At 50.2% G+C, this 27294-nt stretch overlaps 1 protein-coding gene across 4 annotated transcripts in view; it reads left to right on the top strand.

Annotated features, from left to right (window-relative positions):
* Positions 1–27294, top strand: part of LOC140390269 (ral guanine nucleotide dissociation stimulator-like) — a 197814-nt gene that overhangs the window by 71130 nt on the left and 99390 nt on the right. Inside the window, exon 1 of one of the 4 annotated variants that reach the window (XM_072475289.1) lies at positions 7178–7901. The exons of 1 other annotated variant lie outside the window; for it this stretch is intronic. In XM_072475289.1, coding sequence (XP_072331390.1) covers positions 7794–7901 — 108 coding nt within the window. In that variant the 5' untranslated portion in view covers positions 7178–7793. Of the gene's footprint in view, positions 1–7177; positions 7906–16966; positions 17216–27294 lie in introns of those variants that run through there. 2 more of the 4 variants (XM_072475291.1, XM_072475290.1) reach the window with 2 other exon arrangements.

Here is a 27294-nt window from a genome sequence, read left to right as displayed (position 1 = left end):
GAGCAGCACTCCCTCAGTTCTTTGCTCCCGACAGAGCAGCACTCCCTCAGTTCTATGACCCCCGGCAGAGCAGCACTCCCTCAGTTCTTTGCTCCTGACAGAGCAGCACTCCCTCAGTTCTTTGCTCCTGACAGAGCAGCACTCCCTCAGTTCTATGACCCCCGACAGAGCAGCACTCCCTCAGTTCTTTGCTCCCGACAGAGCAGCACTCCCTCAGTTCTATGACCCCCGACAGAGCAGCACTCCCTCAGTTCTTTGCTCCCGACAGCAGCACTCCCTCAGTTCGATGCCCCCGACAGTGCAGCACTCCCTCAGTTTGATGCCCCCGACAGTGCAACACTCCCTCAGTTCGATGCCCCCGACAGTGCAGCACTCCCTCAGTTCTATGACCCCCGACAGTGCAGCACTCCCTCAGTTTGATGCCCCCGACAGTGCAACACTCCCTCAGTTCGATGCCCCCGACAGTGCAGCACTCCCTCAGTTCGATGCCCCCGACAGTGCAGCACTCCCTCAGTTCGATGCCCCCGACAGTGCAGCACTCCCTCAATTCTATGCCCCCAACAGTTGAGCACTCCCTCAGTTTGATTCCTCCAACAGTGCAGCACTGCCTCACTAATGGTCGCCTCAGAATGCTGTTATACCCCAGGACTGCACTTGGGAGTGTCAGCCTGGATTCTGGGCTCATAATGACCACTCAGATAGTCATAAGTATTAATAATTTGGCAGTTCTGGTTTATTCCTTTAATATTTTGATCATTTACAATCTACAGTCAAGAAGCTCAATACATAATTAAAATGAACCAGTTGCTTTATCTTGCGCCATGAATAATGGACAGCCTGCATTTGAATATCTAATGGCTTGCATGTAGTAGACACAGCTAAGAATTAATTGCCAATTGGATAAACGATAAATCAGAGCCGGTCTCAGATAACATGATTGAAATGGTTGATCCAGTTGATGGAGTTGGGGCAAGTCCAGAACAAGGAGCTATAAACTTAGAGCTCGGCAGTTTTAGTAATGCACTTAGTCATAGAATTTCACAGCACTCAAACAGGCTCTTCACCCATCATGTCTGTGCTGGCCATCAAGCACCTGTCTGTTCCAATCCCATTTTCCAGCATTTTGTCTGTAGCCTTTTATGCTATAATATTTCGAAATGCCTAAATGGTGTGAGGGATCCCATCTCTAGCACTCTTTCAGGCAGTGAGTTTCAGATTCCCATCACCCTGGGAGTGCAAAGGATTTTTCTCAAATACCCTCTAAATCTCCTGCCCTTTTACCTTAAATCTCTGCCCCTTGGATATTGACCTCCCCCCCACCCCCCCCCCCCACCCCCATGAAGGGGAAAAGTTTCTTCCTATCCACCCTTTCTATGTCCCTCATTAGTTTGCACACACAAAGGGTGGTATAAATCTGGAACTCTCTCTCCACCGCAAAAGAGGCTGTTGAGGCCAATGGAAACTTTAAAAGAAATATTGTTTCTTTTCCCCCTCGATGGGATATCTAGGGATCCAGAGCCAAGGCTGTTAAAACAAAGAAAAAAGAACAAAGAAAAGTACAGCACAAGAACAGGCCTTTCGGCCCTCCAGGCCTGTGCCGACCATGCTGCCTGTCTAAACTAAAATCTTCTACACTTCCTGGGTCCGTATCTCTCTATTCCCATCCTATTCATGTATTTGTCAAGATGCCCCTTAAATGTCACTATCGCCCCAGCTTCTACCATCGCCTCCGGCTGCGAGTTCCAGGCACCCACTACCCTCTGTGTAAAAAATCTTGAACTCCGAGCCAGCCAGTTCAAAATAAAGATCGGCCGTGTGGAGGGACCAAGTTTGAGGGGGCTGAAGGGGTGCCTCTTGCTCTTAATAGCACATTCACCATCCGCAGGTCTAGTCGAGCTTGGCTGGGGTGCTATCCCGTGTATTTCAGGAAAGACTGCTGCTTCTCGGACGGGTACATGCCCCCCGCCAACCCTCCCCCTCGCCAGCTGTTCTGAATGTTGCTAGTCGATATCGTGAACTGGAGAGCGGGGGGTTGTCATTGGTGGAGCACCTGAGGGTGAACGTTCCGTGGTTCCTCTGTTTCCATGTTTCCAGGCCGTGCGCGGTTAAACAAGCCTAACCTCTGTTCAGTTCATGCTCCTGGACTGTTCATGGCCACTGAGTGCAAGTCGTGCCCAACAGCCCCTGCCGCTTTAAGTATTGGGCATGCCATTTATACGTCACTTCAGGAAATACATTTATCAGAGTTAAATTGCCAGCATACCGAATCAGACCCAGTAGTGTTGTCGGGAAATCTGTCAAAACAAACAGTCAATTTTCCGTTCTCACCTGCAATCATTTTTTATCATAATCATAGAATTTACAGTGCAGAAGGAGGCCATTGGGCCCATCGAGTCTGCACCGGCTCTTGGAAAGAGCAGCCTACCCAAGGTCAACACCTCCACCCTATCCCCATAACCCAGTAACCACACCCAACACTAAGGGCAATTTTGGACACTAAAGGCAATTTATCATGGCCAATCCACCTAACCTGCACATCTTTGGACTGTGAGAGGAAACCGGAGCACCGGGAGGAAACCCACGCACACACGGGGAGGATGTGCAGACTCCGCACAGACAGTGACCCAAGCCGGAATCGAACCTGGGATCCTGGAGCTGTGAAGCAATTGTGTTGTCCACAATGCCAGCCGTTCAAACACATCGAAGTGAATGTAAATTAAAAACACACACTTCTTGATATTAAAGCCCTGATGAATGCTTTCTCCACTTTTGCTGGCATTAGTCTACGTGAGATTAATCAAAGGAGGCCATTCAACCCATCATACCTCCTTGGCACCAATACCTTCACTGCCTCTTGTCACAGTCACTCATAATGCATAGCCAGCATTGGCACAGATAGGATAAGTCGAATGGACCGTTTCAATACAGTCATTTCTCTCCCTGTTGTTCCATGAGGTCTATTTTGCTTGTTTACAAATGGTGGCGCAGGGTCTTTCCATCCAACTGGAGCGGGCAAACGGGATGAAGGCCCCATCTGGCGGGATTCTCTGTCGGCTGACACCAGGGGCGTCATTCTCTGACCCCCCGCCGGGTCGGAGAATGGCCGTTGGCCGCCGTGAATCCCGTCCCCGCCCCCGTCTCCGGTACCGGAGATTGGGCGGGGGCGGGAATCGGGCCGCGCCGGTTGGCGGGACCCCCCGCTCAATTCTCCGGCCCAGATGGGCCGAAGTCCCGCCCAGAAATTGCCTGTCCCGCCGGCGTAAATCAAACCTGGTATTTACTGGCGGGACCAGGCGGCGTGGGAAGGCTCCGGGGTCCTGGGGGGGGGCGTGGGGCGATCTGACCCCGGGGGGTGCCCCCATGGTGGCCTGGCCCACGTTCGGGGCCCACCGATCCGCGGGCGGGCCTGTGCCGTGGGGGCACTCTTTCCCTTCCGCCTCCACCCCGGCCTCCACCATGGCGGAGGCGGAAGAGATTCTCCCCACTGCGCATGCGCGGGAAACTGTCGGCGCCCGCTGACGCTCCCGCGCATGCGCCGGGAAACTGTCAGCGGCCGCTGACACTCCCGCGCATGCGCCGCATTTCCACGCCAGCTGGCGGGGCAACAAACGCCATTTCCGCCAGCTGGCGGGGCGGAAATCCCTCCGGCGTCGGCCTAGCCCCTCAATGTTGGGGCTAGGCCGCCAAAGATGCGGAGCATTCCGCACCTTTGGGCCGACGCGATGCCCATCTGATTGGCGCCGTGTTTGGCGCCAGTCGGCGGACATCGCGCCGTTGGAGAATTTCGCCCCAGAATCGGGAAATGCGATTGGGCTGAGAATCGGTTCCAACGTCGAAATTGTGATTTAACGCTAAATTGCAATTCTCCAGTGCCTCGACAGCAGCGTCAATGCGTTCCAGAACGCACGTACAGTAAAAGCTGTTGGCATTAGTGGGCCTGACCCGATATTCTCCGGGGCCTCCGCGATGCTCCACCTCCACTGGGGTAAATTCCCGTTGGTTGGAGGTCAATCATCTCAGCTCCAGGACATCACTGCAGGAGTTCCTCAGGATAGTGTCCGAGGCCCAACATTCTTCAGCTGCTTCATCAATCAGCTGCCTTCCATCATAACGTCAGAAGTGGGGATGTTCGTGGACTGCACAATGTTCAGCACCTTTCGTGACTCCTTATATAATGAAGCAATCTACATGCAAATGCAGCAAGACCTGGACAATATCCAGGCTTAGGCTGACAAGTGGCAAGTTACATTTGTACCACACAATTGCCAGGCAACCATCTTCTACAAGAGAGGTTCTAACCACCCCCCCCATGACATTCAATGGCATTACCATCGCTAAATCCCCCACAATCAATATCCACAATGGTTACCATTGATCAGAAATTGAACTGGATTAGCCATATTAATACTGTGGCTACCAGGGCAGGTCAAAGGCTATGAATCCTACGGCAAGTAACTCACCTAAGCCTGTCCCCCATCTACAAGACACAAGTCAGGAGTGCAATGGAATACTCTCCAGTTGCCTGCATGACTGCAGCTCCAACAAAACTCGAGAGGCTTTACACCATGTTACACAGTGAACTATGTTTACATTTGTATTTGTATCTTTTGTCAGAAAACCACAAATGCCTTGATAGAATGCAAAGCAGCCCGATTGATTGCTTCCCGTTCCACAAATATTCAAACCCTCCACCACCAATGAACAGTGGCAGCCATGTGTACCATTTACAAGATGCCCTGCAGTAACTCACCAATGTTCCTTAGACAACACCTTCCAAACCCACGACCACTACCACCTTGAGGAACAAGAGCAACAGATACCAGGGAACCCCGCCACCTGGAGGTTCCCTTCCAAGTCACTCACCACCCTGACTTGGAAATATATTGCCGCTCCTTCACTGTGACTGGGACCACATCCTGGAACTCCATCCTGGAACTTCCTCCCTAACAGCACAGTGGGTGTACTTACACCTCAAGGACTGCAGCGGTTTAAGAAGGCAACTCACCACTACCTTCTAAAGGGCAACTAGGGATGCATAATAAATGCTGGCCTGACCAGTGACACCCACATCCCATAAAGAAATGATAATAAAAATAACTCCCTCAGTACTGACCATCCGATATGTTGCTCTATAATAATGTTGTTGAACCACAAGCCTTCCCTTATATAGATAAAATGACCACACAACCAGTTAGTTAGTTCAAAAGATGGTTTATTTACATACATGAGTTATCTCAACATGCAAACACAATATCTACTACGAGTTAAACTGCACCTATCAGCTACAATAACCTATACTTAACTTCAGGACGATCAACGCTGTGCAAATGGATAAGGCCTTTATCTGGATTTCACTTGGCTGGTTCGAAGAAAGTGGCTCTGTCTCTGCTGGGCTCATTCGTCAGGTAGCGATCGTTGGTCTTGAACTTGGTTGGCTGTTCCTGCTACGATTGGGTTGGCACAGGCCGGATCCAAAAGAGACAGAACACATGGCTGTGTCCACTTTTATCCCTATGGGATTTTGCGCTCTTTGGGGTGGTCCTTAACCTTGGACCCAATAGTTCGACAGGGCTCTGATCACGGTCTTCGATTTTGGCCAATAAAGGGGCGGGTGCCTTGGTAACTGGGCGGGTCCTTAGCGGTCATTGACCTTGGCAGTTGGGCTTTCTGAGTAAGGGGAGGGGCGCCGATCAGTCTGTGGCTGTACCGGTTGCTTGATTGGAGTTCTATTGTCCGAGGAAATGGGCCATTAAAATGCAAATGAGCGGGGGTTTCAATCAGGTCTGGTTACCTGTGTTTCAGATACACATAGGCTCTGTATCTGTCTAAGTCCTGGGTTGGCCATACTTCCCATGGTCCTCTGCAGGTGGCCATCTCAGATGGCTACAGATAGTACAACACTCCCTCAGTTCTGAACCTCTGACATTTCAGCGCTCCCTCAATACTGTTCCAGCCAGTTGAGCTCAGTTGGCTGAACTACTTGTTTGTAATGCAGATTGAGGCCAACAGCGCAGGTTCAATTCCCATCCCGGCTGAGGTTATTCATGAAGGCCCCACCTTCTTAACCTTGCCCCTTGCCTGAGATGTGGTGAACCTCAGGTGAAATCACCACCAGACAGCTCTCCCCCTCAAAGGGGAAAGCAGCCTATTGTCATCTAGAACTGTGGAGACTACTTTACTGTGGAATTGCAACACCCTCATAATACCTGCCCTCCGACAATGCAGTTCTCCCTCAATACTGACTATCAGGCAGTGCAGCACTCCCTCCCAAAATGCAGAAATCCCTCAGTACTGATTCTCAGTGTAGCACTCGCTCAGTACTTACCCGCTGACATTGCAGCATTCCTTCAGTGCTGACCCTCTGACAAGTAGCACTCCGTCAGTTCTGATCCACTGACAGTGTGGCACTCCCTCAGTGCTGACCCTCTGACAGTGCAGCACTCCCTCAGTATTGACTCTATTAAAATGCAGAAATCCCTCACTACTAATCCTCAAAGAGCAGAAATCCCTCATTACTGGCCCTCTGACGTTGCAGGACTCCCCCAGTATTGACCCTCCAAAAATACAATAATCCTTAAATACTGACACTAAAAATGGAGCACTACATCGGTACTAACCCACTGACAGTGCCCCAATCCCTTATACTAGCCCACTGATAGTGCAGCACTCCCTTAGTACTGACCGACTGACAGTGCAGCACTCTCTTTGTACTAACCCTCTGACAGTGCAGCACTCCCTTAGTATTGACCCTGACAGTGCAGCATTCCCTCAGTACCGATCCTCTGGCAGTGCAGCACTCCCTTAGAACTGACCCTCTGACAGTGCAGCATTCCCTCAGTACTGACCCTCTGACAGTGCAGCACTCCCTCAGTACTGACCCTCTGACAGTGCAGCACTCCCTCAGTACTGACCCTCTGATGGTGCAGCACTCCCTCAGTACTGACCCTCTGACAGTGCAGCATTCCCTCAGTACTGACCCTGACAGTGCAGCATCCCCTCAATACTGACTCTCTGACACTGCAGCATTCCCTCAGTACCGACCCTCTGACAGTGCAGCACTCCCTCATTAATGCACTGGAGTGCCTTCCTGGATTTTGCACTGAAGTCTCCAGAGACGCGCGCAAACCCACAGCTCTCTGACTTGGAGGCAAGAGTTCCGTCGTTCGACACTGGAGAGAAAATCATGAGCCCCAGGACAGTGCAGGGAGTCACCCCACTCAGGATTAGAGCCCACAGGTGCAGGTCCCTGCCCACAGGTGCAGGTCCCTGCAAAACAGCGTCTCAGTAACTTTGCTGAAACCTTAGATCGACTTCCTTCCCTCCCCCTGAGAAGCAGTTCCTGTTTTTCTTGTTCCGCAAGTGCCGACCTGTCTGGCTGTTTTTTTGCATTAAACTCTGCGGCGGGCTTCTGCAAGGGGGCTGCTGTGGAGCCCAGTGTCAGGCTTTCCTCGGCTGCCCGACTGAAGTCTGCCGGCAAGTGTGGGCCTTGGAGCAGAACTCGCGTCTGACCCCAGTTGACCTGGAGCAAACGATAACACCGACGCCCCAAGACAGGTCTGAAAAGAAAGGTGGCCCTCTCAGAGGTAAACCACGGAGGATTTCGGACTGTCTGGTGGGCACTGCAACCAGCCTGTCAGGGGGAGGGGGTGTTGCCCGGGGGCTGCCTACTTTACCGACGCAGCAACAGACCCGCGGTAACCCTTGTCTGAGCCTGGAGTTCATGGATTCCTGTTTGCAGCTTGTGACGCACGAGGAACGTACTTTTGCCAGCTTTGGGCCGCAGGCCGGCACCAATGGACGAGGATGAGATCAACTTCAGGATCTGTGGCTTGCTTGCGGTCCGGAGGGACTCGAGAGGTTGCGATGGGATGAGGACGCGGTGGTACTGCGATTTGGACTTGGTAGGTAAGCAGAGGCCACCGATCAGCTCACTCAGGCAATGGGCTGTTCTCAGCATCTCCCTTTGTGCCGTCAGCCCGTTGCTCAGTGGGGCCACTCTCTGAATGTGGGAGATCACTTCAGAGGTCGGAGCACAAAACCAGACCAACAGTTCCAGTGCATTACTGAGGGAATGCTGCACTGCCAGAGGGTTAGCACTGAGGGTGCTACACTGCCAGAGGTTCAGTACTGAGGGAGTGCTGCACTGTCAGACGGTCAGCACTAAGGGAGTGCAGCACTGTCAGAGGGTCAGCACTGAGGGAGTGCTGCACTGTCAGAGGGTCAGTACTGAGGGAGTGCTGCACTGTCAGAGGGTCAGCACTGAGGGAGTGCTGCACTGTCAGAGGGTCAGTACTGAGGGAGTGCTGCACTGTCAGGAGGGTCAGCACTGAGGGAGTGCTGCACTGTCAGAGGGTCAGTACTGAGGGAGTGCTGCACTAGGCCCAACCATCTCCAGCTGCTTCGTTGACCTCCCTTCTATCATGAGGTCAGAAGTGGGGATGACTGCACCATGTTCAGCAGTATTCGTGACTCCTCAGATAATGAAGCAGTCTGTTAAAATGCAGCAAGACCTGGACAATATCCAGGCTTGGGCTGACAAATGGCAAGTTATGTTTGTGCCACACAAGTGCCAGGCAATGACCATCTCCCACAGGAGAGGATTTAACCACCGCTCCTTGATATTCACTGCCATTACCATTGCTGCATCTCCCACAATCAACATCCTGGAGCTACCATTGATCAGTTAACCGGATGACACAGTGTAAAGCGATTGGCAAGTTAACCATCAGGGAGGTGAGAATAATTTGTCATTACACAGTAGCGGTGTGTGTACTATCTGCAAGAAACACTGCAGGCATGCATCATGGTTCCTTTGGCAGCAACTTCCAAACCCACCACCGCTACCATCTAGAAGGGCAAGGGCAGCAGATACCTGGGAACCGCACCACCTGGAGGCTTCCCAAATCACGGGACACCATCCCGACTTGGAAAAATATCTCCCTCCATTCATTCACTGTCGCTGGGTCAAAATCTGTAACCTCCCTAACAGCACTATGGCTGTACCTACACCACATGGACTGCAGCGACTAAGAAGGCAACTCACTACAATCTATTCAAGGTGCAATTAGAGATGGGTAATAAAAATGCTGTCCCAGCCAGCAATGTGCACATCTGATGGGTGAATGTAAAAAAAGACACAGTGAGTTGTTTTAATCTGCAATGCACTAGCTGAAAGGGCAGTGCAAGCAGAATGAATAATAATCTTCAAGCAAAAGGCAATTCGATTTGAAAGGGAAAATTGTATGGGAACGGGGAGTGGTAAACCTAACAGTATTATTCTTTGAAAGAGTTGGTAAAGGCACAAAGGGCCATGTGGCCTCCTTCAGTGCTGTCAGATCCTACAGTCCACACCAGGGAGTTTGCTGGGGAAATCCACAATTCTGTCAGCTGTTGAATTTATTCCCATTTCTTACCTGCCCAACTGCAATTCAGGCACACTCGAAGGAAAGCTGAGTAATTTTCACGTTTTCCCCCCCGCCCCAGGAACAGATGCGCGGAGTATTTCCTAAATGACAAGAAATTAGAAAGTGTAGATGCACAAAGGGACCTGGGTGTCCTTGTCCATAAACACTAAAGGCTAACACAGGGGTGCAGCAAGCTATTAGGAAGGCTAATGGAATGTTAGCCTTTATCGCAAGAGGATTTGAGTACAGGAGTAGTGAAGTGTTGCTTCAATTGTATAGGAGTTTGGTTAGTCTGCACTGGAAGTACTGTGTACCCCAGAAAGGATATTATTGACAGAGATGAAGTGCAACAAAAGTTTGCCAGACCTGTTCTAGGGGTGGCGGGACCATCTTATGAAGAGATTGGGCAAACTGGGCCTGTATTCTCATCGTGTCTCGAAACCTCCAAAATACTTAAATGAATAAGGAATGCAGGTAAGGGCTGGAATTCTCCGGCCGTTGGGATTCTCTGGCCCCACCGGCAGGGCACGTCCTGCCTGCGGGTTTCCTGACGGCGTGGGGTGGGTTCAAGGGGAAATCCCATGAGCAAGAGATGTGGGAGTAGAGAATCCCGCCGCCAGCGAACATGCGCCACCAGGCAAGACACGGCTGGGGGACCGAAGAATCCAGCCATGTTTCCCTGGTTGGGTGGGTACAATTTCAAAATAAAGGCTACGTCAGTTAGGACTAAGATAAGTAGACATTCTCTATCCCAGAGAGCTGTGGAAGCTCAGTCATGGAGTATGTTTAAAGCAGAGATTGCTAGATTTCTGATTAATAGAAATATAGGGATAGTGGGTGTTAAAGGCATTAAAGTGTTCAATCAGCCATGATCGTATTGAGTGGTGGAGTAGGTTCACCAGGCTGAATGGCTTAATCCTGTTCCAATGTTGCTATCTTCCTAAAACTGGGGGCTCCCCCTCTGGGCTGCACATGCATGGGATTGAATCCAATAGCGATGCCTCAAGTTGGCTGAACAGCCTTCCGGAATCTCGTCCTCGGGTACCAAAGGCCTGCAGCGACCTTACAATAAGTCAACACCTAAGAGGAAGAGGACTAGTTTGGGAATGTTGTACATTCGGGATGGACAGTGTCATGACATGCGAGAATCATAGAAAAGTTACAGCACAGAAAGAGGCCATTCAGCCCATCTTATGTGCTCCAGCCGAAAAGAAAAAACAACAGCCTCTAATCCCACCTTCCAGCACCTAATCCGTAGCAATGGAAATTCGACAGCACCTCAGGTGCAGATCCAGCTACCTTTTTAGAATGAATTGTACAATATTAGTTTGCATATATTGTAATGTGTGTCTTATGCATACGGAATGTCGGCCATGGCTCGTGTGGCAGCACGCCTGTCTCTGAATCAGAGGATTGTAGGTTCGAGCCCCGCTTAAGCGCCAAGAAATCAAGGCTGGCACTCCAATGTAGTGCCACGGGATTGCTGCACTGTCAGAGGTGCTTGTATTTCGGAAGAGGTGCCCGCACAGGGTGGGCTGCTCTTTCACAAGAGCAGGGGAATCCCAGCCAATATTTATCCCTCAATCAACATCGCAAAAAAATACAGATGCAGAGGCAAAATATACTGCGGATGCTGGAAACCTGGCAGAAGGAACAAGAAGGAAAATGCTGGAAATGTGTGGCAGATCACCTGTGGAGAGGAAAAAAGTCAACAGTTCGAGTCGAGGTGACCTTTCTTCAGAACAGTTAACAGGCCCCTGAAACATTGCTGTTTGTGGGAGCTTCTTGTGCGCAAATCGGCTGCTGTATGTCTGACCTCACAGCAGGTACTATACTTTTAAAGCACCTCATTGGCTGTGTCACAGTGTAGGTTCCTCATGATCCTCTGGTCCTGGCCAAGACAGTGGACGTTTGAACAGTTTGTCGTATTTTCCTCAACCCTTTCCCCTTCGGTCCTGGGACTGTCAAATTCCACCCCAAGCCTTCCTTCCTTGTTCCCTTACTTTCGAGGTCCAGTAGAATTGTAGCTTTACAGGGTCAGTGTATGTTCAGCATCGGCTTCTACTCTACACTGACAGGGTCATCGAGTCAGAGAGCTTTCCAGCACAGAAATAGGCCTTTCAGCCCATCGTCTCTGCTCCATCCATCAAGCACCTATCTATTTGAATCCAATTTTCCAGCACTTGGGCCATAGCCTTGTATTCCATGGTGTTTCAAGTGCTCATCTAAATTCTTCTTAAATGTTGTGAGGGATCCTGCCTCTACCACCTCTCCAGCCAGTGAGTTCCAGATTCCCACCACCCTCTCTTCAATTCCCCTCTAAATCACCTGACCATTATCTTAAATCTATGGCCCATGGTTATTGACCTGTCTCCGAAGTGGAAAGGTTTCTTCCTATCCACCCTACGTCCCACATAATTTTATACGCCTCGATCAGGTCCCCCCTCAGCCGTCTCTGCTCTAAGGAAAACAAACCCCAGCCTATCCAGCCTCTCTTCATAGCTGATATGCTCCAGCCCAAGCAACATCCTGGTGGATCTCCTTTGCGTCGTCTCTGATAGAATCAAATCCTTCCTATAGTGTTGCGACCAGAACTGCACACAATACTCTAGCTATGGCCTAACGAGCATTTTGTACAGCTCCATCATAACCTCCCTGCTCACAAAGGCATATGCTTTCCTTACCAACTTCTCTACTTGTCCTGTTTTAAAGGATGTTTGGATATGGAAAGTGTAAGTGGATCCCTCCTGGCCTGTGGAGCGCTGTTGGCAGATTGATCAGCTAGCCACAAACCCTCTGATGTTTGTTGACTGTGTCTCAGTAACATTGCTGACTCAACCCGATGGTGATAACACCCTTTGGCTGTTGAATCACAGAATTTGAAGAATTACATGCCGAAGCAATTACTCGGAATCAGTCATTAAGACTTCCTATCTTACCAAGCAAAAAAAGTATATATATTTGTGTGCACTGTTACCATGACGGCAGCCACCATTATGCAGGGGATGTGCATGAGACAATGTCAGGTGAATTCCTTCATGCCATTTCCCAGCACTTGGCAAGTGAAGCTGTTCCACCACCCCAGGACAAATAGATTGGCACATGTAGAATCACAGGAATCTACAGCACAGAAGGAGGCCATTCGGCCCGTCGTGCCCGCTCCAGCCCTTTGAAAGAGCAGCCATGCTGAGGTCAGCACGCTGCGTCCTTTTGCTGTCCGCCACCCTCTCAGTTCCTCATCCCCAAGTGCTGTCTAACTCCTGTTTTAAAATGATCTATGGCTGAAAATGATTCAGCTCTTCAGCTAGCGAAATTCCGAATCTTCTATGACTCAGGAGCAAGAGTAGGCCACTTGAGCCTACTCCAGCATTCAGTCAGATCATGGCTGATCTGATTGTAACTAAGGCCTATCTATTGACCCCAACACACCAGCGGAATCTGCTTTTACATACTTCATCAAAACCTTTCATCACCTTGAAAACCTAACATCAAAGGTCAGAGCAGGAGCCTGCTCTACTATTTCTTAAGATATTGGCCAATTATTGTGACAATCGTATTGTGGTTTTCACTCCACTCTGTTGTCTGCCCTCCCCAAAACATCTGACCTCATCAATCAAAAATCTGTCTCTCTCAACCTTGAATATATTCAATGAGCCAGCAGCATCTATGCTCTCTGGGGAAGGAAATCACAAAGATTAATGACCCTCTGTGAAATTCCTCCTCATCTCCATCTTGAATGGGAGGCTCATTATTTTGAAATTGTGCCCCCCTAGTTCTCGATTTTTCCCAGAAGGGGAATCACTCACTCAGCATGTCAGGCAGGACCTCAATTAAATTTCCTTCGCAAGTACCGGTTTGAAAGTGTCACTGGGTCAAAATCCCAGGCCTTCCTCCCTAAACTGCACTGTGGGTGTACCGACACCACATGGACTGTAGCAGTTCAAGAAGGAGGCTCACCACCACCTTCTGAAAAGGCAATTATGGATGGGGAAATGAATAAATGACGGCCTAGCCAGCGACACTGACATTCTACAAAGGAATTATAGGAAATACTGAAGGATTGGCTTGGCAATAAGAGACGAACGAAGCATCGAGTTGATGACCAAGTCCAGACAGCTTGAGAGACAGGCAGTGGAGTATGGACAACATAGAAAAGAAATACGCCCCAGTTAAACAAAGGCTTTAGGCCCTGATAGCTTCATCTTTCTTCGTCAATATCCGAGGAAAGCATTGGCTTGAATTTTTGGGTTCGCAAATGGGCAGCTCCTACCATCCTGAGAGTCGACGAGGCACACATCCCCGTCATCTCTGACAGGCCCGCTACCATCTTATGGTCAACTGAGCCAGCAGGCAGGACTATTTGGCCGCTCCACAAACAGCGCTGCAGTGGCCAGAAGAGGTACTGCAGCCAGGGATCACATTTCAGGTAAGTAACAAGGGTCCCAGGTGGGGTGGCAGGCTAGGGTTGAATCTCCCATGCCCCTGAGGGAAGGGTGCCCCAAATCTGATGGGCCTTTCAGAGTGACATGCCCACTCCTCTTCCAGCCCCAAATCGAACAAGTTCACTTTTTCTGTTCACCATCCTGCTCCAACCTGTGCCCGCCGTCTAAGAATTGAAGCCGGGCTGGCAAAGGCCCTTAAGTGGATGGGAAGTCCACCCATGCCCCTATTAAGGTCCTTAAATGGCCACTCAGGCTTTAGTAGGGGCATGGGCTGATTTTCAGTCCAAGGCCCTTTCCACCCCATCATGAAATTGCATCTGGATCGGGCAGGTGCCAGGATCCCGTCCATGCAATTTTAACCGCTCCCCAACCCCCTCCCACCCCCGACTTTGGAACCCACCCGGGGAGGGGGGGGGGGGGTAGCGTAGGGTTCTGGCCATTAACATCGAGCTGACTCATAAACGCAGTGTCAGAATCGCTGCGTCGCCCACTCTGTCGCGTTCACAAAACAATCCAGTTTCTTTAAAACACTGGTGCATCCTTCACTGCCACCCACCTCCCCCCTCCATGGGCTAAACCCCACGTTCTGCCTTCTCTCCTTTCCACCTTGTCGTTTCCCGTCCTGCCACTGTACTCTACCCCGCCCCCGGCTCACTCTTAGTTCCAGGTTATTGAGGTATAATTGCAAGAGAGGTGTGTGAGGAGGAATGGGGTGGGAGAGGTAGAGACGATGGGATGGAGCCGGGCAGCCTCTCTGCCTCCACAACCTTTGACCCTGCTACTCTGCGCTCTTATCACAGGGGTTGGGGAGGGACTACCCGGGGTGCGGTCAGGAACGCCGGCATTTGTGTGCTGCACCTGTGGCTTAACCCTTTCAAACACTGAATCTTAACATGATGCAAACGAGTAGCCACACAATGCTGAGCATTTATAGTGCACCTTTCACAACCACAAGGCATCCTCCAAGCACACTGCACCGCTCTGAGGTTCAGTCACTGTTCTGTGGAGCACAGAAACCAGGTTGTGCACAGGAAAATCCGTGAGACAGCAAAGTGATGACGACCCATTGACCAGCCTTCTTTTTAGCAATCTTTTGATTCGAGGGCTAAGTGTTTGCCAAGGGGAGAACCATCTTGCTCTTCTTCAAAACTGGCGCCATGGGATCTTTCCGATCCACCTCCAAGATGGATCGCATCTCATCTGATAGACGGCACCTCTGACAGTGCAACACTCTCTCAGTATTGGAGTGTCAGCCGGGGTCATTGTGCTCAAGTCCTGGAATGGGACTTGTACCCACCACTTTCTGACTCAAGCCTACTGAGTCATGGCTCTATTCCCTCACAGGTACTGCAAGCAATAGGTCATGCTGGACTTTCCCTGTGCAACTTACCTCACCCTCACATCAGGCTAGGTGTCTGTACATTTCCTACCCTAAGTTTGCAGCTTCCTAGAATCGTAGGAGCCCTATACTACCATTCGGCCCATCGAGTCTGCACCGACCCTCTGAAAGAGCACCTACCTAGGCCCATTCCCCCGTAACCCCACCTAACCTTTAGGCACTATGGGGCAATTTTGTCAGGGTCTATCCACTTAATCTGCAGAACTTTGGATTGCGGGAGGAAACCGGGGCACCCGGAGGAAACCCATGCAGACAGGATGGAGAACGTGCAACCTGCACACAGTCACCCGAGTCCTGGAATCAAAACCGGATCCCTGATGCCATGCGGGATGTTTGTGGGAATCACAAAGCCTACTGCTGATCAAACTGACCACTGGGCCTTCCCATCTCGTGGGAAGCTAGCCATCCCCAAAGGTTGGCATTGCTGAAGAGGTGTACCACCGAATCCAACATGCTAGCTTAGCCTTTGGCACTTGCCTGGATGAATGCAGCTCCAACAACACTGAAGAAGCACCGACACCATCCAGGACAAACCATCCCCATTTGATTGGCTCCTCCGATTGCTTGTTTCTCATAGCTTATTCCTGTGATGGTGCCTGAGAGAGGCAGTGGGCACGGGGCTCCCTGTCGCTTGCAGCACTTGCACTGTGCTTGGGACTGGTGTAACAAAACATCTTTTCAGCCAATGCTTCCTGCACGCGCCACCTGGCTTTTCCCACCAAGGAAATTCTGCCCATTTAAACATTGCTGCACCTTTAATACGTAAGCAGCTCACTCTTTTAAATTCCTGATAACTTCACTGCATAGACCAGATAGGAAGGCCAGTCAGTCAGAAAATATGTCACTCACTACACAAGTAATGCCTTAAATATGTGTTTCAAAATAAGCACGATAGTTTGACAGAGGCTGCGAGAGACCAGTGTGTTTGTGTCTGTGTCAAGAGGGCGGGGGGGAGAGAAAAGACTATGTCAGGGGGAAAGAGGGACAGAGAAAGAAAGTCAAAGGAGAAATATTGAAAGAGTTTGAAGAGGGAAAGAGAACAAAGCAGAAGTGAGAGAGAGAGTGGGGAGAGGGGATAAGAGAGAGACAGAATGGGAGAGAAATGGAAAGAGGGAAAATTTAAGAGCGAATGAGAGGGAGAATGGGGAGAACTAGAGAGAGGGAGTAATAGAGAATGGGGGAAATAGACAGGGAATAAGAGATAATGGGGAGCAATATAGTAGGAGTAAGAGAGAATGGGAGAGAAATGGAAAGAGGAGTAAGAGAGAGAATGGGGGAAACTAGACAGGGAGTAAGAGAGAATAGGGAGAAATAGAGAGGGAATAAGAGAGAGAGAATGCAAGAAATGGAAAGAGGAAAAATTGAGAGCGAATAAGTGAGAAATGGAGAGGAGATGGTGAAGGGAAAAATAGAGGGAGGGTGGGCATGAGAGAGAGAGAATGGGGGAAAATGTAAAGTGAGTAAGAGAGAGAATGGGGAGAAATAGAGAGAAGGAGTAAGTAAGCGAGAGAATGTGAGAGAGAGCGAGCTCCTGCTGAGACATGTCCTGTTTCCGAATAGTCTGAGAGAGTTTGATCAGTCCCTCCCTCCTTCCGCAGTTGGGATCCTTCCATTGGCTCGGTCGTGCACGCCCAAAGTTTGGATGAATAGGCCCTTGTGAATGTGCGTGTGGTTGTTTTTTTTTATTACACTGGAGGGCACAGATGCTGCGGGAGGAGGGGAAGTAAACAGTGTTGGCAGCAGCTGGGTTTGACCGTCGACAGTGAGTCCGCTTCGGAGGAGAGATAGCTTTACACCTTGGACTGGCTGTGTGTCTGACTATTCTGGATTGCAGGGGCGAAGGTGGAAGGGAGGGAGTCAGCCCTTCATGTTGAGCCAGGCTTCCTCGCTGCACAACTGGGGAGTGAGGGAGGAGCTCCTTGCAGTGTCTGCTGGAGATGAAGACACAATGGTACTATTATTTACCCCGGGTATGTACCTCATGTATTTAAAATGTGAATGAATTTACTCCCTGCTGCAATGTATCTATAAGTTAACCCTGGCTCTCATAACGAGATTTCACCGGAGTGATTCACCTGGAGTGTTCTGAACGCATGTATATGCAGTATGATTTGCATTGTGTGGGACACTTCAAGGGTGATTTAGCCCAGGTGCAGTTTGCCTGAAGCCGCACGGCTGCGATTTAACCCTATGATGTAACATACTGCAAGCACTGCATTAAAAGTCCAGTGTAAACACATTGGTTAGCACTGTTGCTTCACAGCACCAGGGTTCGATTAGAGTGACATCGTCATAGATGTTTACAGTATGGAAACAGGCCCTCAGCCCACCTTGTCCATGCCGCCCAGTTTCTATCACTAAGCCAGTCCCACATGCCCATATTTGGCCCATTCTCCTCTATACCCACCCTGCCCATGTAACTGCCATACTGCTTTTTCAAAGACAAAATTGTACCCGCCTCTACCACTGCCTCTGGCAGCCCGTTCCAGTTGCTCACCACCCTCTGTGATGAAATTTCCCCTCTGGTCTCTTTTGTATCTCTCCCCTCTCACCTGGGGCTGGTTTAGCACAGGGCTAAATCGCTGGCTTTGAAGGCAGGCCAGCGGCACGGTTCAATTCCCGTACCAGCCTCCCCGAACAGGCGCCTGAATGTGGCGACTAGGGGCTTTTCACAGTAACTTCATTGAAGCCTACTCGTGACAATAAGCGATTTTCTTTCATTTCATTTCAAACCTATGCCCTCAAGTTCCAGACTCCTTTATCTTTCGGAAAATATGTCGACTATCTACCTTATCTATACTCCTCATTATTTCATAGACCTCTATAAGATCACCTCTAAGCCTCCGACGCGCCAGGGAAAAGGGACCCAGCCTCTCCTTGTAACTCAGACCATCAAGTCCTGGTAGCATCCTCATAAATGTCTTCTGCACTCTTTCTAGTTTAACAATATCCTTCCGATAATAGGGTGACCAGAATTGAACACAGTATTGCATGTGTGGGCTTACCAATGTCCTGAACAACTTCAACAAGACGTCCCAACTCCTGTATTCAATATTCTGACCAATAAAACCTAGCATGCTGAATGCCTTCTTCACCACCCTATCCACCTGCGACTCCACCTTCAAGGAGCTATGAACCTGTAGCCCTAGATCTCTTTGTTCTGTGACTCTCCCAACTCCCTACCATTAACTGAGTAGGTCCTGTGCTGATTTGATCTACCAAAATGCACCACCTCACATTTACCCAAATTAAACTTCATCTGCCATTCATCGGCCCACTGGCCCAATTCGTCAAGATCCTGTTGCAACCTTATATAACCTTCTTCAGTATCCACTATGCCACCAATCTTGGTGTCACCTGCAAACTTACTAACCATGCCTCTTACATTCTCATCCAAATATATATAACAAATAACAGTACACCCAGCACCGATCCCTGAGCCACACCGCTGGTCACAGGCCTCCAGTTTGGAAAAACAACCCTCCACAACCACTCTTCGGCTTCGGTCGCCAAGCCAATTTTGTAACCAATTGGTCAGCTCACCCTGGATTCCGTGAGATTTAACCTTTTGCAACAACCTACCATACGGTACCTTGACAACGGTCTTGCTAAAGTCCATGTAGACAACATCGACCCCACTCTCTCTCCTCATTCGCCTTCTTGGTTACCCCTTCAAAAAACTCAATCAAATTCATGAGACGTGACTTTCCCCTTACAAAGCCATGCTGACTTTCCCTAATTAACCCATGCCTGTCTAAATGTCTGTAGATCCTGTCCCTTAGAATACCTTCTATCAAGCAAGGCTCACCTGTCTGTAGTTCCTAGGCTTATCCTTACAGCCCTTCTTAAATAAGGGCACAACATTTGATACCCTCCAATCTTCAGGCACCTCTTCTGTGGCTGTCGATGATTCAAATATCTCTGCTACTGGGCCGGCAATTTCCTCCCAACAGCCCACAAATCCTGGCATACATTTCATCATGTCCTGGCGATTTATCTATCTTGATCCTCTTTAATACCTTCAGCACCTCCTTCTCTGTAATATCTACACTCCACAAGACATCACGTTTTATTTCCCCAATTTCCCTAACATTCGTGCCTTTCTCAACAGTAAGTACTGACGAGAAATATTCATTTAGGACCTCTCCCATCCCTTGTGGATCTGCACATAGATCACCTTGTTTATCCTTAAGAGGCCCTACCCTCTCCCTAGTCACTCTTTTGCCCTTTATGTCTCTGTGAAACCTCTTTGGATTTTCCTTTCCATTATCTGCCAATACAATCTCATGTACCCTTTTTGCCCTCCTGATTTCTCTCTTAACTCTACTCCGACAAGCCCTATACTCTTCAAGGGATCATCTTGATCCCAGCTGCCTATGCATGTCATATGCCTCCTTCTTCCTTTTGACCATGGCCTCAATATCCCAAGTCATCCAGGGTTCCCTACTTCTACCGGCCTTAGCCTTCACTCTAAGAGGAATGTGCTCACACTCAAACCTAATTAACACCCTTTTGAAAGACTCCCACTTACCAGCTGTCCCCTTGCCTGTAAACCGGGTCCCCCAATCAACTTTTAAAAGTTCCCGCCTAATAACATCGAAATTGGCCTTGCCCCAATTTAGAATATTAACTTTTGGGCCAGGACTATCATTCTCCATAGCTATCTTAAAACTAATGGAATTATGGTCACTGGTCACAAAGTGAACACTCATTAACACTTCCGTCATCTGCCCTTCCTTATTCCCCAAGAGGAGGTCAAGTTTTGCCCCCTCTCTAGTCGGGCCATCCACATATTGAATGAGGAATTTGTAGTGTTGGGTGTTCTGATGTACAGATGAACCAACACGGTTGTATTTGGTACAACGCTGTTTTATTTCAACTTGTTATTTACAGTTCTGTCTTGATACTCTGCACGTGGTGACTCCCTGTGTGTGATGTTAATCAGGTCCTTGTCCTGGTCTCCAGATCTACTGGCCACCAGGTGTCGTGTTTCTTCTCTTATACTGTCTCTGTCCTTATCTATGATTGGTTGTCGTGTTGTGTGTGCTGATTTGTCTGTTGGTGTGTCTATCATGATGTGTGTGTTTGAATATCATGACATCCCCCCTTTTTTACAAAATTATGTGCCTACGTGGTTATAAATACGAATGTGTCGTGAGTGCATCTAAAAGTGTGTGTGCGTGATATTTACAGCAGGTGCATGTGGCGTAACTATATACATGGGGCGATGTCGGGTGTGTCATGCCAACGAGGTTGTACCATAACAAAACAGGAAGACGAAAAACTTTGAAGTGTGGTCCGGTCAAACGATATCTGGAATGATAAAACAGTAACATGTTACAATACAATAGTGTTTCAACTTTAACGTGTGAACAGTCTCATAAGTCCAATCTAGTAGGTGTGCGACGAATTTGGGTTGACCGTCAGGGTGGCACTCCATTCATCGGCCGGATTGATGGTGTTGACCCTGTTCACATCAATGACTGAAACCCGGAAGGCATCTTGGTCATCTGTGTCATTTGGCTGGATGTCCTGATGTACGGGCTGGACGGTCCTGACGTGTCTGCGAGGTTGTCGGAGATGTGTAGGATCCATCGGTTGAACCGCTCGACAGTAGGCAGCGTAGTGGCCCATCTTGCCACATCGTAGGCATTGTCGGTTTTTAGCAGGACATTGCCCTTTTAAATGTACAGCTCCACAGTTGCCGCACGTCATGACGTCACGGCGTTCGTTACGCCACTGCGCATGCGCAGTTCGGTCTTGCATCGGGCGCGCCTGCGCAGTGCGTCCCTCGATGTTGCCGTTGGTTTTGGCGCGCACAAGCGCGGGAGACCGCGAAAAGCGCGGGAAACGGCCGCCCTCGTCCGGGCCGCGGGCCGGGAGATAATCAATTGCCTGGATGCGTGCGGCCTCGTGGGCAGCCTGGCTTGCCAATTCTACGGCTAGGGACCCCCTCCGTGCCGATTCGCTCGCCTGAAATTGGGCAAAACGGCTGGTTGCATTTTCATGGAGGACACAAGCTTCCACTGCAGACGCTAAGGTCAGGCCTTTAATTTTAAGAAGCTGCTGGCGTAGGCCACTGGAGGCAACGCCAAAAACAATCTGCTCCCGGATCATGGACTCTGAGGTGGTGCCGTAACCGCAGGACTGCGCGAGTATGCGGAGGTGCGTCAGAAAGGGTTGAAAGAGCTAATCCTTACCTTGCAGGCGTTGCTGAAAGATATACCTTTCAAAACTTTCATTCACTTCAACGTTAAAGTGCTGGTCTAGCTTGAGGAGGACCGTGTCATACTTGGATTGGTTCTCGCCTTCCGCGAACACCAGTGAGTTGAATACATCGATGGTGTGCTGACCTGCGGTAGTGAGGAGCATCGCAATCTTTGTTTCGTCCGAGGCACTCTGTTTCTCGTTGGCTCGCATGTACAGTTCAAATCACAGCTTGAAAAGCTTCCAATTGGTGCCAAGGTTCCCAGCGACTTGCAACGGCTGCGGTTTGTTAGTGATGTCCATATCTCAGGATGGCAGGTTTGCTGGCAGGTATCGATCCACTCACTGGTATCATGTAATGTTGGGTGTTCTGATGTACAGATGAACCAACACGATTGTATTTGGTACAACGCTGTTTTATTTCAACTTGTTATTTACAGTTCTGTCTTGATACTCTGCACGTGGTGACTCCCTGTGTGTGATGTTAATCAGGTCCTGTCCTTGTCCTGGTCTCCAGATCTACTGGCCACCAGGGGTCGTGTTTCTTCTCTTATACTGTCTCTGTCCTTGTCTGTGATTGGTTGTCGTGTTGTGTGTGATGATTTGTCTGTTGGTGTGTCTATCATGATGTGTGTGTTTCAATATCATGACAGAATTCTTCCTGAATACACTCGACAAATTTCTCTCCATCCAAACTCCTAGTGCTATTGCTGTCCTAGTTAATGTTGGGAAAGTTAAAGTCCCCAACTCTTACCACTCTATTCTTCCGGCAGCTTTCTGTAATCACCTTACATATTTGCTTCTCGATTTCCCGCTGACTATTTCAGGGCCTATAATACAGTCCTATCAAAGTGATCTCACTATTCTTATTTTTCAGTTCAACCAATATAGACTCAGTGGGCGAACCCTTGGATATATCCTCTCTGTACTGTTGTGATGCTGTCCCTAATCAAAAATCCAACTCCCCCTCCTCTCCTATCTCTGGTCTATCTTTCCTATAGCATCTGTACCCCGGAACATTGAGCTGCCAGTCCTGCCCCTCCTTTGGCCTGGTTTCAGTAATATCTATAATATCCCAGTCTCATGTACCTATCCATGCCCCGAGTTAATCTGCCTTGCCGTTAGGCCTCTTGCATTGAAATAAATGCAGTTCAACCTGTTTCTCTGCCTTCCATTTTTCTCCTTATTGGCTTTTTGTTTCTATCCCCTCTTTACTACCCTCTGACGTCCTGCATTGGTTCCCATCCCCCTACTACATTAGTTTAAACCCTCCCCAACAGCGCTAGCAAACAACACCCCAGGACATTGGTTCCAGTCCTGCCTAGTTGTTGACCATCCGATTTGTAATGGTCCCATCTCTTCCAGAGCCGGTTCCAGTGTCCCAAAAATCTGAATCACTCCCACCTGCACCATCTCCCAAGCTACGCATTCAACCTGTCATTCCTACTCTGACTAGCAAGTGGCACTGGTAACAATCACAGTCACTTCATTGCGGTGTTAATATAAGCCTACTTGTGACAATAAATATTATTACACTGTGACTTGCGTGCACACAACGGGAAACAATGCTACCGGGGCATATACATGGTGAGCACTACAATGTAACTGGGTATAAATCACTACAATATAACTTGGGCACACAGGGTGAACATTACAATGGAACTTGGTGCACACGATGAACATGACAATGTAGCCCGGGCACGTATACCTAAGCACTACGTTGCGACCGGGTACAATCACTGAGAACACTAACCCAGACACACATGTGAACACTACAACGTAACCCAGTTCATACTCTGAACTCCACAAAGTAACCCAATAAACACTCTAAGCTCTATGATGTTACACAACAGGCACACACTCTGAACGTTACGATATAACCCAGTATACACTATGAACTCTACGATGTTATACAAGACAAACAAATCTGAACCCTACGATGTAACTTAATGCAAACACTGAATTTTCCCAGGTAACCCACTATTCCAACTCTAAAACTCTATGATCATAGAATTTACAGTGCAGAAGGAGGCCATTCGGCCCATCGAGTCTGCACCGGCCCTTGGAAAGCGCACCCTACTTAAGCTCTATGCCTCCATCGTATCCCCCGTAACCCAGGAACCCCATCTAATGTTTTGGACACTTAAGGGCAATTTAACATTGCCAATCCACCTAACCCACACATCTTTGGACTGTGGGAGGAAACCGGAGCACCCAGAGGAAACCCACGCAGTGACGGGGAGAATGTACAGAATCCACACAGACAGTGACCCAAGCCAGGAATCAAACCCAGGTCCCTGGCACTGTGAAGCAACAGTGAGAATCACTGTGCTACCGTGCTGCCCAACTGGTTTACTAACGTCCTTCAAAAAAGAAAATCTGCTGCCCTTACGTGGTATGGCTCCAGGCTCCAACCAATGTGCTTGATTCTTGCATACCGGCTGAATTGGACCAATAAGCTTCAACGTATCAAATCACTATCAGTGATCCCATCAAAAGATCCACAATCACCACCATAGCTCAGTTAGGGATTGGCAAGAAACGGCACTCTTGTCCATGATGTCAACATCAAGTGAATGAATTTTTATAACCATTGTTAGGTGTAGGAACTATGGTAAGGATGGCGCAGGGTCCATCTCCCATCTCAAAGAAAAAAGGGCTGGTACCCTTCAAGCACAGGCAGCACATCTGTGAAGATTAGGGGCATGTTTCATTCAGCGCATTGCGCCCGGCGCGGATCTGGGTGTGATGGGTGAATCCCAGGGAGAGGCCCAAATCGGGCTTCGTGATGGGCCGATCACGAATCATAGAATCATAGTAGCCGACTTACGCCGCCACACCTGATCTCGATCACACCCTCGCTGTTCGTGATCCAGATCTCCCGCCGGCACATTCAGCCGGTACCCAGAATTCACTGGCCACTCCGCCGAGGTCTCAACCGGGCGCAGATTAGTACTCCACAAGCGGTCACCAGTTGTGATGGCCACTCGGAAGTCTCGGAGGCTATTGGAGCCATTTTGATGATCAGGGACAGGGCAGGGCAGTGCCCTGGTACTCACCCTGCCACCTGGGCACCCTGGCTGTGGCCACCAGGTTGACACTGCCAAGGTGCTCGATTGGCACTGCCAAGGTGCCCGGGGGCACTTTCTGGGTGCCAGGCTCGCAGTACCAATGGTCTGGGCCTGAGCCATGTCCAAGAAAGGAGGGGGGGGATGAAGGGTGAGAGGGTGAAGTGGGGGTAGGAAGGGGGTCTCATAAAGGTTGAGGGGTGAAAATGGGGTCCTGAAAGTGCGGGGGGGGAAGCCTGAAAGGAGGGTAGTGGGCCTGTAAAGCGGGATGCAGGAACCTGAAAATGGGGGGTGGCCTCAGCAACCCCATAGTGGGGTGTCCTCACTTGGGAAGGGGGGGTGGTCATGTGTTCAGGGGGTGGCATTGGCAGTGGGCTGGGTGGGGGACCCTCAAGCTCACTTTCAAAATAGCACCTCGATCTGTGAGGAGACAGTCCGTCCTGCAAGTTCCACTCCCCACTGCTGAGAAAAGTTCTAAGTGTGGGATGGGCCATACATGATATCACATAGACATTTTTCCATAGCTTTTAATCACCTTTTCCTTCAATTGTCTCTCCACCCTAATCTTGAACGTTGATATTGTTTCTGCCTCAACACTAACCTGGCAGTGAATCCTCAATCTCACATATTTGTGAGCAAAGATAGATCTTTCTCTTGCAGCATGTTTCACATTTTTGACATTTTTCCTTGCACTGAGCCGGTAGATCCCGGGAGTGGGGTCTCCCGGCTTTAATCGGCCATGTTGCGCTGCGGCAAGCTGCATTTCTGTAAAGCACTTCTGTAAAGCTTTTCTCGTTCAGTGTGGCCATTGGATCGCGCCCTATGATTCAACGATTTGTTCTACAGCCATTGTGTGTGATTCCTGAGCACTAACTATTGATTTAATATGTGACTTTTACTCTGCACTTCTGGTGGGAAAGGATTTCCTCTGGGAGGTGTGGGCACGGTAGCACAGTGCTTTGCACTGTTGCTTCACAGCGACAGCATCCTGGGTTCTATCCCCGGCTTAGGTCACTGTCTGTGCGGAGTCTGCACGTTCTCCTTGTGTCTGCGTGGGTTTCCTCCGGATGCTCTGGTATTCTCCCACAAGTCCCGAAAGACGTGCTGTTAGGTGAATTGGACATTCTCCCTCTGTGTATCCGAACAGGTGTTGGAATGTGGCGACTAGGGGCTTTCCACAGTAACTTCATTGCAGTGTTAATGTAAGCCTACTTGTGACAATAATAAAGATTATTATTCTAATGCAACTCTGTTGCACATGCACACACACACTGCGAGCACTGCAGTGTAATGTGGGCACACAGTAGCAGATGTAATTTATTATAGAGAAGTGCGAGGTAATACATTTTGGCAGATGGGATAGGGAAAGGTGATATAGACTGGATGGCACTGTTGGGCGAGTGCAGAGGAAATTCACCAGAATAGTTCCTGCGATGAAGGGCTATTGACTCCAAGAAGCTGGGATTGTTCTCCTTGGAGCTAAGGTGGCTGAGGAGAGATTTGATTAGTGATGGGGTTTAGGTAAGGTAGACAAAGAGCTATTAGCTGTCGGTACAAGATCTAGGGACCACTGACCACAGGATCCTTCTGGTCTTACGACCAGAAAGTGAGCGCCGCTCCTGCAACGATCCTCCATCTGGTGGGGGGCTAGCAGCCGTGCAGCATAAAGCCCCCAGTTTTACCTGCGGATACGGCCGCAGAATTGCCGGGTCCGTGGCCGCGCATGGCAGCGGCTTGCTGCTGCGTGTGCAACATGGTGCCGGTCGTGCGCGGATCCGGCCTGCCAAAAACTGCCCCCACGTAGCCAGCCTCGCCACACCTGGACCGCCCGCACCAGTGCCTTTAGCCCCTGCTGAAGCCCCCCCTTCCTGCGGAACGGCTCCCACCACCACCACCCGCCCCCGACTATGGCGCTGTTGGACTCAGTCCGCAGCCACCAGGCGAGGTCCCTGAACAGTGTGAGCACACATGTCACACGTGACTCAGCCCATCGGGGGCGGAGCATCGGGGGAGGGCCTCGGGTAACGTCCTGAGGCCTCCCATACGGCGTGCGGCGTACTCCATGAGTATGCTGTTTGTGAGGGGGCGGAGCAATTCAAAAGCAGCACCGCCCTCGATTCTGGCAGAAACAGGGGACGGGATTCTCCACTCCCGCGCTGCAGTGGCCGCGCTGTCGTGAACGCCGTCGAGGTTCACGACGGCGCGAAACGGCCCCGGTCCCGACCAATTCAGGCCCTGACAATGGGCCACAATCGGGGCCGCGTCATCGACACGCACCAGACCTTGTCGCCCGTGTAAAAGCGGCGCCGCATAGATGACGCGGCTGGCGCCGCATAGCTGGCGTCATCGGCGCATGCGTGGGTTGCCGTCCTCTCTAGGTCCGCCCCGCAAGAAGATGGCGGACGGATCTTGTTGTGCCGCGGAAGGAAGGAGGTCCTCCTTCAGAGAGGACGGACCGACGTTCGGTGGGCACCGATCGCGGGCCACCCCACATTTCAGGTAAAGCCCGGTGCAGGATCCCCCCTCGCCCCCCCACAGGCTGCCCCCCCCAGCGTTCACGCACCGCCCACGACTGCAGCGACCAGGTGTGGACGGCGCCGGGGGGAACCCGCAGTTTTGGCCTGGCCGCTCGGCCCATCCGGGCTTCAGAATAGCAGGGGTGCCGGAGAATCGCAATTTCGGTGTCTCCGGCGATTCTGCGGCCCGCGAAACTCGACCGGGCCGTTCCCGCCGCTTGGGAGAATCGCGGGAGGGCGTCAGACCGGCGTCCCCGG

The sequence above is a fragment of the Scyliorhinus torazame genome, chromosome 14 (assembly GCF_047496885.1).
Source record: "Scyliorhinus torazame isolate Kashiwa2021f chromosome 14, sScyTor2.1, whole genome shotgun sequence".
NCBI lineage: Eukaryota > Metazoa > Chordata > Chondrichthyes > Carcharhiniformes > Scyliorhinidae > Scyliorhinus > Scyliorhinus torazame.
The sequence above is the reverse complement of the archived record's forward strand: the minus strand, read 5'-3'. Positions and strand labels throughout refer to the sequence as shown.